Consider the following 12,843-nt stretch of genomic DNA (forward strand, 5'->3'; position numbering starts at 1 on the left):
TGCACTGAAATGCTTTTGTATGATACCTAGCGTAGCTGGTAAGATTCTGTATCAATCCATGATAAGGCTATGTTTCCCCAGTCTTTGGAGTTTACTGGGTCTGTATGTTTTCCTCTGGAAGCATTTGCCTTAACTTCATCTCACTTTTCTGCAGCAGGTCCACAGTTTGAATTACACCTACGGCATCCACATTATTTTATTTTCTGATCCTGGAAATAAGCATTCTTTTCTTGTTTGCTTTATAAACTCATCTCTGAACATCCAGCCTCTTGTATTTCCCAATCCACATGCAAAAAAATAGTTTTCTGAGAGTAGCAATATATTCCAAACTCAGTTTTATGGTGGCAAAAATCATAGTGATGACTAGATACCACATTCTTGAATGTAATGAATAAAACCTCATAAGTAATGAGTGAAATTCATATTTCCAAAGGGAAGAATGTAAAAATGCCTGTGGTCACTTTATTCCCAGATAGCAGATGACTAGTGCTGATTTTCTTACTTTAGAATATTCTCAAAATAAGAATACAGCAAGCTGACTTATACCAGGATAGGCTGTCAATCCTCCACTCCCTTCCTGTATGGTCCATTTTAAATTTGAGCAGCCAGGTGCCTGGGCTTATTATGAGGTCTCCCAACATGTACTCATTGCTAGCTAGATTAATTATCATAGCAGTGTGTCACGTAACAAGAGATCCTCACTTATCTTGTCCTCACAAAGGAGGACAAAGAAATACAACATAATTTTCCTCACCTTTAGGGGAAGGTGACATATTTTGTACCAGGGAAGAGAATGAAAAAGAAAATGTTTATAAAACAATATTTTCACAATTTAAAGTAAAATGTGCTGTTTTTACTGTATGTGCTGTTTTTACTGTATACAGTCACTGAACCTACACCTTACAAAAAGAAGAAGAAAAGAGTAGTTGTAGTAGGGGACTCCCTACTACGTGGAATTACTACGTGGAATTGAGACCAAAATTTGCCGGGTATGCTGCCTCCCTGGAGGACAGATAAAGGATGTGATAGAAGGATTGCCATCAGTCATAAAACCTACAGATACATATCCTTTCTTCTTCTTCTCCATGTGGGAACAAACAACACAGCCAAAGTGGGCTACCGAGAAATCACATCTGACTTTGAAGATCTGGGAAGGAAACTCGAGGACTTTGGGACCCAGATAGAGTGTTCATGCATCCTACCGGTGCTTGGAAGAGGAATTGAAAGAACAAAGAAGATCCTCTGGGTGAATGACTGGCTACGAAGATAGTGTCGTCGAGAGGGATTTCGTTTTTGGGACCATGAGCTTAGCTTCCTGGAAGAAGGACTGCTAGCAAGAGATGGCTTACATCTAACAAGGAGTGGGAAGAATGTGTTTGCCCACAGCATGAAGAACTTCATCAGGAGGGCTTTAAACTGAATTGGAAGGGGGAGGGAGATACAAGCACAGAATTAAGGGTAGATGAAGCCTTACACACAATAAGAGGAATGGACCAAACTAATCAAAAGGGAACAATAATAACATTAACAATAATAATCATAACAATAATTATAACAATAATCATAATCATAATAGTATTCATAAAAATGTACAAAGACAAACAGGCCACAAATCACACGACCTCCAGCGTCTATATATGAATACCAGGAGTATGGGAAACAAACAAAAAGAACTGGAAATTGTAACTCAGGAGGGTAAGTATGACTTGATAGTAATAACTGAAAATTGGTGGGATGACTCCCATGACTGGAATACAGCAATTGAGGGATATATGATGATCAAAAAGAACAGAGAGAATAAAAAGGGAGGTGGAGTGGCAGTATATGTCAAAAATATGCATTCCTCCACAGAAATACAGGAGGAGGAGATTGGCTGTCCCATCGAGAACATCTGGATCAATCTAGTTGGGGCAAAAAACAAAAGGAACTTGGTAGCTGGAGTCTACTACCAACCACCCAACCAAGGAGAGGAAGTGAACAAAACTTTTGCAAAACAAATTGCAGGGTTTTTAAAGAGACACGACGTAGTAGTGATGGGAGATTTCAGTTATCCAGATGTTGGGAGGCAAATTCTGTCAAGTATGGACCTTCCAAGAAATTCCTAGCTTGTGTGGCTGATAATTTTCTCCTACAAAAAGTGGAGAAATAAACTAGAGGATTTGCTATCATTGACTTGATTCTGACCAACAAAGATGACTTGGTGGGGGACGTGGCAAGAAGGGGAACTCTAGGCGAGAGTGACCATGTCCTTCTAGAATTCTTGATTTCAAAGGGAAAAAAGTAGAGTGTAGCCACACACTTCTGCTGGATTTTTTTTAAAAAAACCAATTTTAATAAATAAAATAAAATAATAAAATAAATAAATAAATAATCTCAGAACAAGGATAAGAAAGGTCCCATGGCAGGAAATCCTAACAAGAAAAAGTATCCAAGACTATTTTCTAAAAAAAAGAAATTCTAAATGTACAACTACATTCTAAATGTAAACTCACCGCTAAGCGGGAATCCTCCATAGGGCTGCTATTTTCGCCGCCTCGGTAAGCGAGGAATCAGCGCGAAAATGCTGCGGGTGACCATTTTGGAACCGCCAATCAGCTGTGCGAAAATGGGGCCTTTGGGAGGACTGCGGGGGAGGTCTCCCCTGTGGTCCTCGCAAAGCCCTAGTCGGCATTTTCGCCCAGCTGAGCGGCGGGTGCTTGGGAAGGAGCACGGGGGAGCCCTCCCCCGTGCTCCTTCCGAAGCACCCACCGGCTTTTTGGGCCAGCTGACCAGCAGGCGCTTGGGAAGGAGCATGGGGGAGGGCTCCCGCGGCTCTTTCCCAAGCGCCCACCGGCTTTTTTGGCCAGCTGACTGGCGGGCGCTTGGGAAGGAGCACAGGGGAGCCCTCCCCTACACTCCTTCCCAAGCGCCTGCTGGTCAGCTGGGGGAAAATGGGGCCTATGGGAAACATCACAATGCGATCGCTTTTGCAATCGCAAAATCCGCATTGCTATGCGGATTCGTCGTTAAATGGGGCGCCCGTTAAGTGAGGCACCACTGTACTTATATAAGTTACTCAAATAATAAAATTAATATTGAAGCTATTTTTCTCATCCTTTCTCATTCTTTTCTGTCTTTTTCTCTCAACTGTCCACCTAATTGCCTACTCCACCACATTCATGCCTGTCTACATTATCTACAGGTACACTGGTGATCTGCTAATGTTCTGCTGATGTACCTGCTTATGTTCTCTACTATCCAACCATTTCCACATCATCCTCACTACAGTTACCCCTGACTGTGATCCTGGTCATGTGCAGATAGAGGCTGCATTCAGGTCAGACCAAAAGTATGTAGGGCCAAAAAGATGGCGGTGAAGAAGTGTGCAAATCCTAGTTCTGTTTCCCCATTCCCTCCTGGAAGTTCCACAAACCTTTCCATATTTAGTACAAGGTCTACCTAAGCACTATAAAGAGACAGCTGTTCATTATTACCACATCTGTTCAGCACTTTCTAGTGCACTGGTATGTAGTTCTTCTGGACAAGATGGGGACATGGGAGTGCTGCTTATTTATGTGCCTCTATCCCAACCACCCTTGCACCTTACATGCTTTTAGGCTGACTTCCTGATAGGACTGCAGTGCTCAACAGCATCAGCATTACTGTGTTAACTAGAAGATAAGCAAGATGTATTGATCTTAATAACGTAATTGGAATATGACTATAATTTTCCCAGGAAAGCTTCATCAGAAGATCTTGGATATAACTCTGCCAAAGGGTATGGAAAAAGGAGGAGAGAAGGAGAGTACAGAAATATATGGATGTATCTATTGATTACTATTGTTAATATTTTCATTATTAACATCAATTTTTAAAAAATTGAAAAAATTAAAAACAGCATCAGCATTATGATGCTGGGCCAAGGTACTACCACATCCCAACAATCTAAAACGGTAATTAGTCTACAATGATCAATAATCCAGACTACTGCAGGGTTTTGAAAGCTGAATTCCCCCAAGACAAACAAATCGTTATCTTCTGAGATGAGATTTGTACAGGTTCATATAGGATTTGATCCACATGTACAAAGCTTCTTCCACATTGATGGCAGTTAATACAAATTTCAGAAGTCTGCCCATGAGAGATTCATATAAGACATAAAATGGCATAATTGACTTCCAGAAGAAGTCAGCATTACATTTTGGCAACACATCAAGAACAAGAAAGATAAAAGAACAGTTTATGATGTATTTCTTATGCTCTGTCAAGTTGGAACTGACCTATAGTGATGCTAACATGGTTTTTAAGGTAAGTGAGATATTTATGGAGTGGTTTTTACCAGTTCCATTCCTCCAGTGAGCTTTCATGGCTAAGTGGGGATTCAAACCCAGGCCTCATGAGCCAGAGTCCATCACTCTATCCACTACATCACACTTGGTATCCTTATGGTATATACTCATGCCTAAATGAAACTTTAGGGATACATTTCAGTTTGAAGAGCAAAGAATTAAAGCTAGATATGCTTGTAAATACGGAAATGAATTCTTGAAATGGGAAGGCTAGAATTGTACGATTCAATATGAAGAAAAAAACATAAAGTATCAAATTGCTCCCAAGAGGTAAAAGACAAAGAAAGAAATGCAGCATGAGTTATCTAAACAGTTTATTATTGGCTACTGCATACAAATTAAATATTGCACTGCATTACACAGTGGGTTTAAAACCGACCTGAAGTAAAGACTCCTGACACAAAGGTAGAGCAGCAGCATTGTAATGCACTCATTAATGGCATGGATAAGTGTAAATAATTCATGGAGTCATATTCCTAGAACAGAGGTATGCAGCTACAGATCATAAATTATTGCCTGAATCTCCTTTTTCTTTGGCGAAGCCTTTAATTTAAGAGAGCAGAGTGTGGAAAAACCTTTCTTGAGGCTGTGTCCAGTCAAATAATATGAACCAGACAAGTCTTCAAAATGAGCTAATTCCAAACAGCATTTTAATCATGTGCTGTTCAGCGGACTGAAGTAACATAAGAAATATGCCCCCTAGCAACAGCAACGTTGATGGTGGTGGTAGCGAATAATGATAACATTGTCTAAATAGACATTTCAGTGCCTGCAATAAGAGCTATTGATAGCATTTCAATAAGTTTTGAAAAATCAAAATAGAACTTCGTGTACATACAAGCTACCAGAAGCTTCATCCATTTGATCTCCTATGTATTTTTCTCCTATAATAACTTGTTGAAAAAGAAAGAGTAAAACGACAGACAAAAACAAAAAATGGAGGTTTATAGTGGGATGCTTGCCAGCCCCATTTCTATTCCATCACAGAACCTCATAAAAAGTTGTGAAAATTGAATTCCTAGACAAAAGCAATAGGAAAGCCTCAGGGTTCCCATCTAAACTTTTGAACCTTGGTGAGGATGTTGACTATAAGGGTTCATGACCAGCATGATTCTGCTGGAAGGGCTATGTGTTCTAGTCATATTCATTTTCTGCTTAACAGCATGAAGTTTTCTTACAATTTTAAAAGCTGCAAGATATAAGTAAATTTTTTTTAACAGGACTAACAGCTTGCACACAAGAAATGAAACAAAGATACTTGCAAGCTGGTCAAATCTGCTGATATCACTGGGTTTCTCTTCGACCCATTTCTTCCATCAAGTTCAGAATCCATTCCAGATGTTAAAACTGAGATGGAAGTCAATTTCTGAAACAATATCAAGACCTATCTATTTTCCAGAATCACTTAGAGCTTGAGGTTATGTTGTTGAGATTTCTTCCACAACCATGGCACAATACGCAAAAGGTATTCACTCCCAAAGTCCTAGAAGGGCCTCTTCGTGAGGTGCTTGCTGCCGGGATGGGGCTCCTTTGCCTGCCATGCTGGAGGAGACAGACACAGGTGTCCCTGTGTCAGATCAGGCGAGGGAGCTGGGCAAAAGCAAGGCCCTGAAAAAGGCTTCCCAGCCTCGCCTCGCCCCACCTTACCATCGTTGCTGGCCCACCCACCTGCCCTTTATGTTAAGAGTGAGATTAGCTGGTCACTTTGGGGCCAGATGGGAATTTTTGACTGGTACTTGAATTGGCCATCAGTGCTAGTGTTTTTTTCCCCATCCCATTCTTAACTGCGAGGGCAGTTAAGGGCTATCAGTAATAAATAACCCCATTAAATAGGTCACAACGGCAGGTAGAGCAAAAGGATAAGGGTTAGATGAGTTCCAAAGAAGGCACCCAGCGGGTGTCTCAGGAGGAGAGCAGCAGAAGTTTAGGAGGGGAAGATGTAGACCCTGGGGATGCTGTACAATTAGGGTTAGGAGGCCCAAATGGGGCGGGCTTGTGGTACCACAGCTAGTGGAGAATTGGAAGTGTCCTATATGGTGGGGCAGCACAATTCCAGTATAGGAACTTGATTGGCAGTCTGGACTGGAAGGTTATGGTTGACTCTGGTTACAGACCAGTTTGATGCACTATGGGAGCCCCCTTGTAAAAAGGGATTTTGAGGTTATTATAAATAAGTTAATAAAGTTAACCCATATATAGGTGTCTGTCTCTTTATTCCAGACTGGGCGGGCAATGGCTTATCCCAGTTAAAATAGCTGACAGTCAGGAGAATTGCCACAGCTCCCTAGTCCCTAATCCAAGTTAAGATGCCTAAAGCAACTAAAAACTATCAATCAGTGGCATATATCTTAAGTATGTCTATGGAGTTAGTAAAGTGACCTCACATAAGTGCCAAAATATAATGATATTCCATTAAGAACAACTTGTATTTTGTATCAAAATATCTTGATACTTATTTATGACATGATAGCCTTTCTTGACATGTTGGGACAGGCACAACATCATCATCATCATCATCATCATCATCAACAAGACAGAACATAGGTTGCAGTTTTAAATTTTGTGTCTTATAAAAATGCACAAAAATTAATCTCACAAACGTAGAAAGTATCTCAAGGACCACCATCAACAGAAATATCTCATCTTAACATGGAAAGGAGAAACAATTTATGATCCTACTACAATTTGGATAAGGTGTGGTCAGGAGGGTAATTTGACAAATCCTGTTCTTACCACTAGAGCGGTCCACCAGGGCTGCATTGCTGTTGTTTAGTTGTTAAGTCATGTCCAACTCTTCATGACCCCATGGACCAGATACTATCTCACATATTATTAAATCTCTGCCTCAATGAGTTAATCAATAAGTGCTTAACATTAGAATTCCACATACCAAAACTGACAGAGACTAAGGGGTCCCTTTCGAGCTGTGCCTATTATAAAACTCATCTTAGAACAACAAATCAAAGACACAGATTTTCAATATTCTCTATCAAAGGCCACAGAACTTGTTCTCCAGTGCATTTTGGCTTAAATTTCAACTTTCCTAAACATACTAGGTATTTGGATAAACTCATTGTCCCTAAATACTGGCATGTTTCTCCAAGGCTAAATTAAACTGTCTCCATTTAACAATATCGGAAGGGCACTATTACAGCATTCTTTATGAAGATCAGCTATGTGCTGGTGGAGATGAATTAGTTGAGTCTTTGGGCTATGCCTTGTTTGAATGTAGCCTTTAAATAGAATAATATAATAGACTTATCTGTCCTATTTTGAGGAAATGCCCTGGAAGGCCATTTACATGGTATACGGAGTATTGGTCTGTAAGAACAAAACAATCACAAAGTCTGTAGCCAAGTTTCTGTTTTCTATTGTAAGACCTCGTAAAAAGACTCAATTATTTTAACTGACTGATTTTTCTTAAATATGCGTACAATACATTTTAATGATTATTCTATTATTTTGTTCTTATGCTTATATAATTTGGGTCTGTGGCCACAAAAGAAAGAAAGAAAGAAAGAAAGAAAGAAAGAAAGAAAGAAAGAAAGAAAGAAAGAAAGAAAGAAAGAAAGAAAGAAAGAAAGAAAGAAAGAAAGAAAGAAAGAAAGATCTATGTTTGCTCTTCCTCTTTTATCATGAGTCATCATTTCCCTTCCTATTCTGAAGTAAATGCTATTGAACATCAAAAAGAATACTTCTGAGAATGCTTAGCATTTTTTAAAAAATGCTGCAATAAAATACAGTGGTCCAAATTCTCTTACCTTCTTATGCTGGAGTAACACAAATGGTGAAACTTTCAGACATGATTTGCCCCAAGTTAAGAAATCACCATATGTATTATCAGTTGCATACTGTGTTGTATAATTTGGCAGGCAACTGGTAATACCTACAGTGACTTCTTAACTTGGAACAATTCACCTCCCAAAGTCACACTATCTGCAAAGCTATGCAAGAGGATTTTGGCCAATGTAAGTAAATGCATGGCAAAAGCCAGGTCAAAGAGATAGATCTTACAATTTCATGAAAACAGCTCTAGACATGCCATAATTCACCTGGTACAGCTTCCCAGCACTTTTACTGAATAAATCTGCCACCCAGCTCAAAAGGACATGTATCTGAACAACCAGAAACACAATAAATACTGTGATATATTTTTTATGATACATAAGATCTACATTAAAAACAACAACAACCCATCATTTTCACATGAGAAAACTGTGGGCCTTATATTTTACAGGTTACCAAACACCTTGCTGAACAATATATATATTGCATAATAAATACATGCTGCATCTCTTCAGGTAAAAAAAATGATTATAGTGATTATAATAATCATCATGTTTACATCACTCTGCATGATCACAGGAGGTCATATAAAACATCCCAATAATCATATGCCTTACTACGACTATGTAAATTAGTAGAATTTGCTAATGTACATACACAGTGCTTTCAGCCCCAGCTAATACATATTGCTAGTTGGGGTCAGGAACAGTTTGTTGCGGAAATTGTGGTTGATGAATTCCCTCCAAATAACACTTACCCATGGGAGTTCCGACACCATAACCTTTGGAGTCTATCAGGCCTCCAATCTGTGTCAGGTTACAGTTCCGTTGTGTGACAAACTCAATGGTAGTAGACTCCATTAGGAAAGCATAATCAGAGGTGAGTACACGCTGGATGCCTTCTTCATTACTTTTGACGAGCACCGACTGCCTCCTGCTATTCATAAAGGCCCACATCTTTTCATACGTGGCAATTTTTGATTTCTGAAACAGAATTTACCATATTAGTAAGGACAACATCTTCACAGTCCTACAAGCAATGTTCTCCTATGCAAGGGAGAATGTATTTGGGCAGAATGGTGTTGGATGGTCTATATCCCAGAAAAAGAAACAGAGGATAAGAAAGTAGAGTCATAAGACAAGTCATTGAACAGTTACTCTGCCAATAATCCAGAATTAAATCGCTTTATCTAGCTATCTAGCATGTCTTCAGCCCAACCATCTCCAGCAAATGTTGTTTTGTTAAGCTTAAGTTCATTTGTTATAAACCCATACCAAACTATGATGCTTTGCATTCCCTTTGGAAAGGAAAATACAGCCTTTTTTATTGCTGTTGGCTAGGTTTTCAAAGAATGTCAACAGTTTGCTCATCCTAAACATTGACAAGCTAATGAAAAGTTTTTTAAATGCTCCAATCCCAGTGCCATTCAATCCAAAGTATTCCAAAGTACTGTTTATTTCTTGTCACATGCTATTATTTCAATTGTAAACCGCCTGGAGAGTGCTTGTAGCGCTATGGGGCGGTATATAAGTCCAATAAATAATAATAATAATAATAATAATAATACTATACAGGACAGTTCCCTACAATGCAAATGACAGCATCCTCAGATGTGCATGATTTGCAAAATCACCTCATCTGGTAATTTTACATTTCTCTTCAGTGGAAAGGCACAGCTTCCATATACTGGAGACATGTTAGATCTTCAACTAAACTGGGAAAACACAGGGAAAGGAGAGATGTCTTTGAAAAACAGGTTAATATAGAAATAAGGAAGTAGAGGGAGGAGTCAGGTGGAAGTGTTAAAGCATTCCAAGAGTTCAGGCCCTAGTTTTTGTCCAACATGAGTCCTCTTGGGAAAGGGAGAAAGGAAGGGAACAAAATGAACAAATGAACAATATAAGAACAAACAAATGACAAAAATGGAATAATTAGAAGACTGGTACCAACCAGCAATGCTTCTGAAGATGATTATACAGGATACCAAACATGCACTGAATAAATGCCATGCGTGTGGAAGGAAGCATGTGGAAGAAATTTGAAGATACAAGGAAGGAAGGAAAGAAGGAAGGAAGGAAGGAAGAAAGAAAGAAAGGAAAATTATAGAGTGTTTAATATGATTTGGACAGCAAGAGAAAAATATCTGACAAATTGCAGTATTTAAGACAGTGGAAAGACTGAGAAATACGAAGAATAAGAAATCTTGTCGTGAAAACAGAAACTGCAGTTTTGATAATTCTCTCTATTGAGAAAACAGCAAACTAAAGGTACACTTATCAAATGAAAATGACATTAAAAAAATATGAAGAAAAGTTCAGAATCAAAGATCATGAAGAAAACACATGGGGGAAAGACCAGAATCAAAAGCATTCAGGGATTCAAAGCTTCAAAAGACCAGCTAGCATTAACAAAACAATGTGATATTTAGAATAGTGGGAAAGATGGAAAAGAAAACAGGTGCTCAGTTTTGGCAAAATATGTCTAAGTAACTAAATGCTCAGAAACAGCCCAGAAAAAAGGACATGTATGAAAAGGACAAAGATCAAGTATACAACAGCAAAGCTGAAAAATCATGAGCATAGATATGTTAAATGATGACCAGAGAAAAGGAGGAAAATGGGGCAGTAAAAAAATAAATATAGGAAAGAGAACCTAGTACTGATATATTAGGAATAAGGAATGGGTCCTACACTTGTTCTTGGATTGCATCTGCTATTAGCCCTAGCCAGCGCATGCAATGGTAAGGAGTGGTGGGAGTTGTCTGTGCTTTATAAAATAGGGAAATTAAGAAGACATTGGCTGAAATCCAGTAGTAAGTCACAATCCGAGTACATAAATTGAATCAATGGGACTTAGAGGAGTTGCCTCACCAAATATCCATTGACTGAATGGGTTTACTCTAGTTGTGATTTTTTTTAACTACTGGATTTCAGGTGTTGATGTAAATGTGGCAAGGCAAAAAGTATTATTGAAACAGACAAAACAGTGTGGAAGAAGTCAGAAAAGAAAGGAGAGGAAAACTGAATGGCTAAGCATATCAAGGTTTAAAGGAGGACCTAGGAGGAGGACCTGCTGTAGCATTGTTGCAGATAAATACAATTTCAAAGTGAGAAAACAGTTGGAAGCAACAGGTTAGAACAAGTTAGAAGAGCTGCATGCCCTTATATTTATTGTATAGAATGGTACATTCCTTTGGTCGTGTTGTTCTGGAATGGATGCATTCCATTTGTTGCATAAGAACTGATGGGATATATGCTTATGAATGCTTGAAGAACAGCATTACATGGAAACTGCCTGTTGTAACATCTTGCTCAGTCTTCCCATGCAGAATCATATGCAGAATTTTTTTCTCTTTTTCCATTGTTAAAGGTAAATAAGACTATGCAACCTGAATGGAAGCTGTATTTTTACAGTGACCTTCTTGAAGGAACTCACTCCCCTGTCAGTGAGCTCCTTCATGATAGGAACAAATTAAGATGAGAAGACAAGGTTCTTAAATCATGTGCCAATGTTAACTTGACATATAACAATTCCTCATGCTCTGGGACGGGAACAGAGCACACAACTGACACTGCGGTTCTTTCTAAAGTTGAGTTGACTGACATCTCCAGCTTTTGCCCTCAAGGAGGATTAGTGGTATATATGGGATAAAAAGAGGAACATTTAATCTGAATAAGGATAACTTAGTATCCTTGCTGAGATACAATGCAAGGCTTATTTCAATTTGCCTGGGGACTTCTGCAAATCTAGCAGTCAAACATTTGCAGCACCCAGTGGTAATAAAAATAGGGTTTTCTATCCATCTGCAAGAAGTCACTGAGATGGTGCCAATCTATGATACACTATTGATTGCAGGGACATTCCTATGAAAAGAAATGCTGGGAAAGAAAAGAATATGATGAATAGGATCACACATGAACAAGGGTTTATTGTGTGAACTCCCATCTAAAACAATTTATGCCTGCATCCATTTTATGTCACTGTTACTCTCTAGAAAATACACTTGAGATGCAGGCAGCATGCTTCATGGGTGTAGAAACAAATCTGTTGTGCAGAATAGAGCAAAGCCCTCTCGTAAGTATTTAATCCTTTTCTTGTTTAAAGACAATCTCAACCGTGCACAACTAGTATTTGTCCTTGATGACAATAACACGGAAAAGACAACAAACTGACCAGTTCATTTATACTGTATTGAACCTTGCATGAAAAAAGCCAGCTATCAAGTCCTTCAGCTGTAGGCTACAAAACCAACAGGTTCCCATCATAAATATCAGCATTCTTCTCTCTTTTTAAAATGTGAATTCCTAGCCCTCATTGTGACTATCATGACAAAATTTCCCACTGTGGGAATTCATCTATGCAGTAGAGAAAAATAAATGAAAATTGAAAAGAGATGAAATTTGATCAGCAGGGAAAGAAATCCAGGTACTGTTGAAAAGAGAACCTCACCTCTATGATCTCAATATCTATATACAACACCAAAGCCATGTACTTATGACTATAGTTCTGTACTTTGTAAAATCCATTTAGGGCCCTACACAGATTTCTCAGTTTGCTTCAGGTACCGGTTCAGATCCCCTTTAAACTGGACCTAATCCAATTTGGTACTAATTTTGCTGTCTCAATTTCAACCCAGATTTGTGCCAATATTCAGGCTTCTGAATATCCAGAACACCTATTTGTTTGAATGGAGACACAAGAATGGCTATAGCTTTGGGTCAGTTTTATA

The 12,843-nt window shown here is 38.8% G+C and overlaps 1 protein-coding gene across 3 annotated transcripts in view; it reads right to left on the reverse strand.

Annotated features, from left to right (window-relative positions):
• Window positions 1-12,843, reverse strand: part of GRIK2 (glutamate ionotropic receptor kainate type subunit 2) — a 591,038-nt gene that overhangs the window by 40,990 nt on the left and 537,205 nt on the right. For all 3 annotated transcript variants that reach the window (XM_020780740.3, XM_020780821.3, XM_078385448.1), the window contains exon 14: window positions 8,872-9,097. In XM_020780740.3, the coding sequence (XP_020636399.1) occupies window positions 8,872-9,097 (226 nt within the window). The remainder of the gene's footprint in view (window positions 1-8,871; window positions 9,098-12,843) is intronic.

This window comes from Pogona vitticeps, chromosome 1 (genome assembly GCF_051106095.1).
Source record: "Pogona vitticeps strain Pit_001003342236 chromosome 1, PviZW2.1, whole genome shotgun sequence".
NCBI classification, from domain to species: Eukaryota; Metazoa; Chordata; class Lepidosauria; order Squamata; family Agamidae; genus Pogona; species Pogona vitticeps.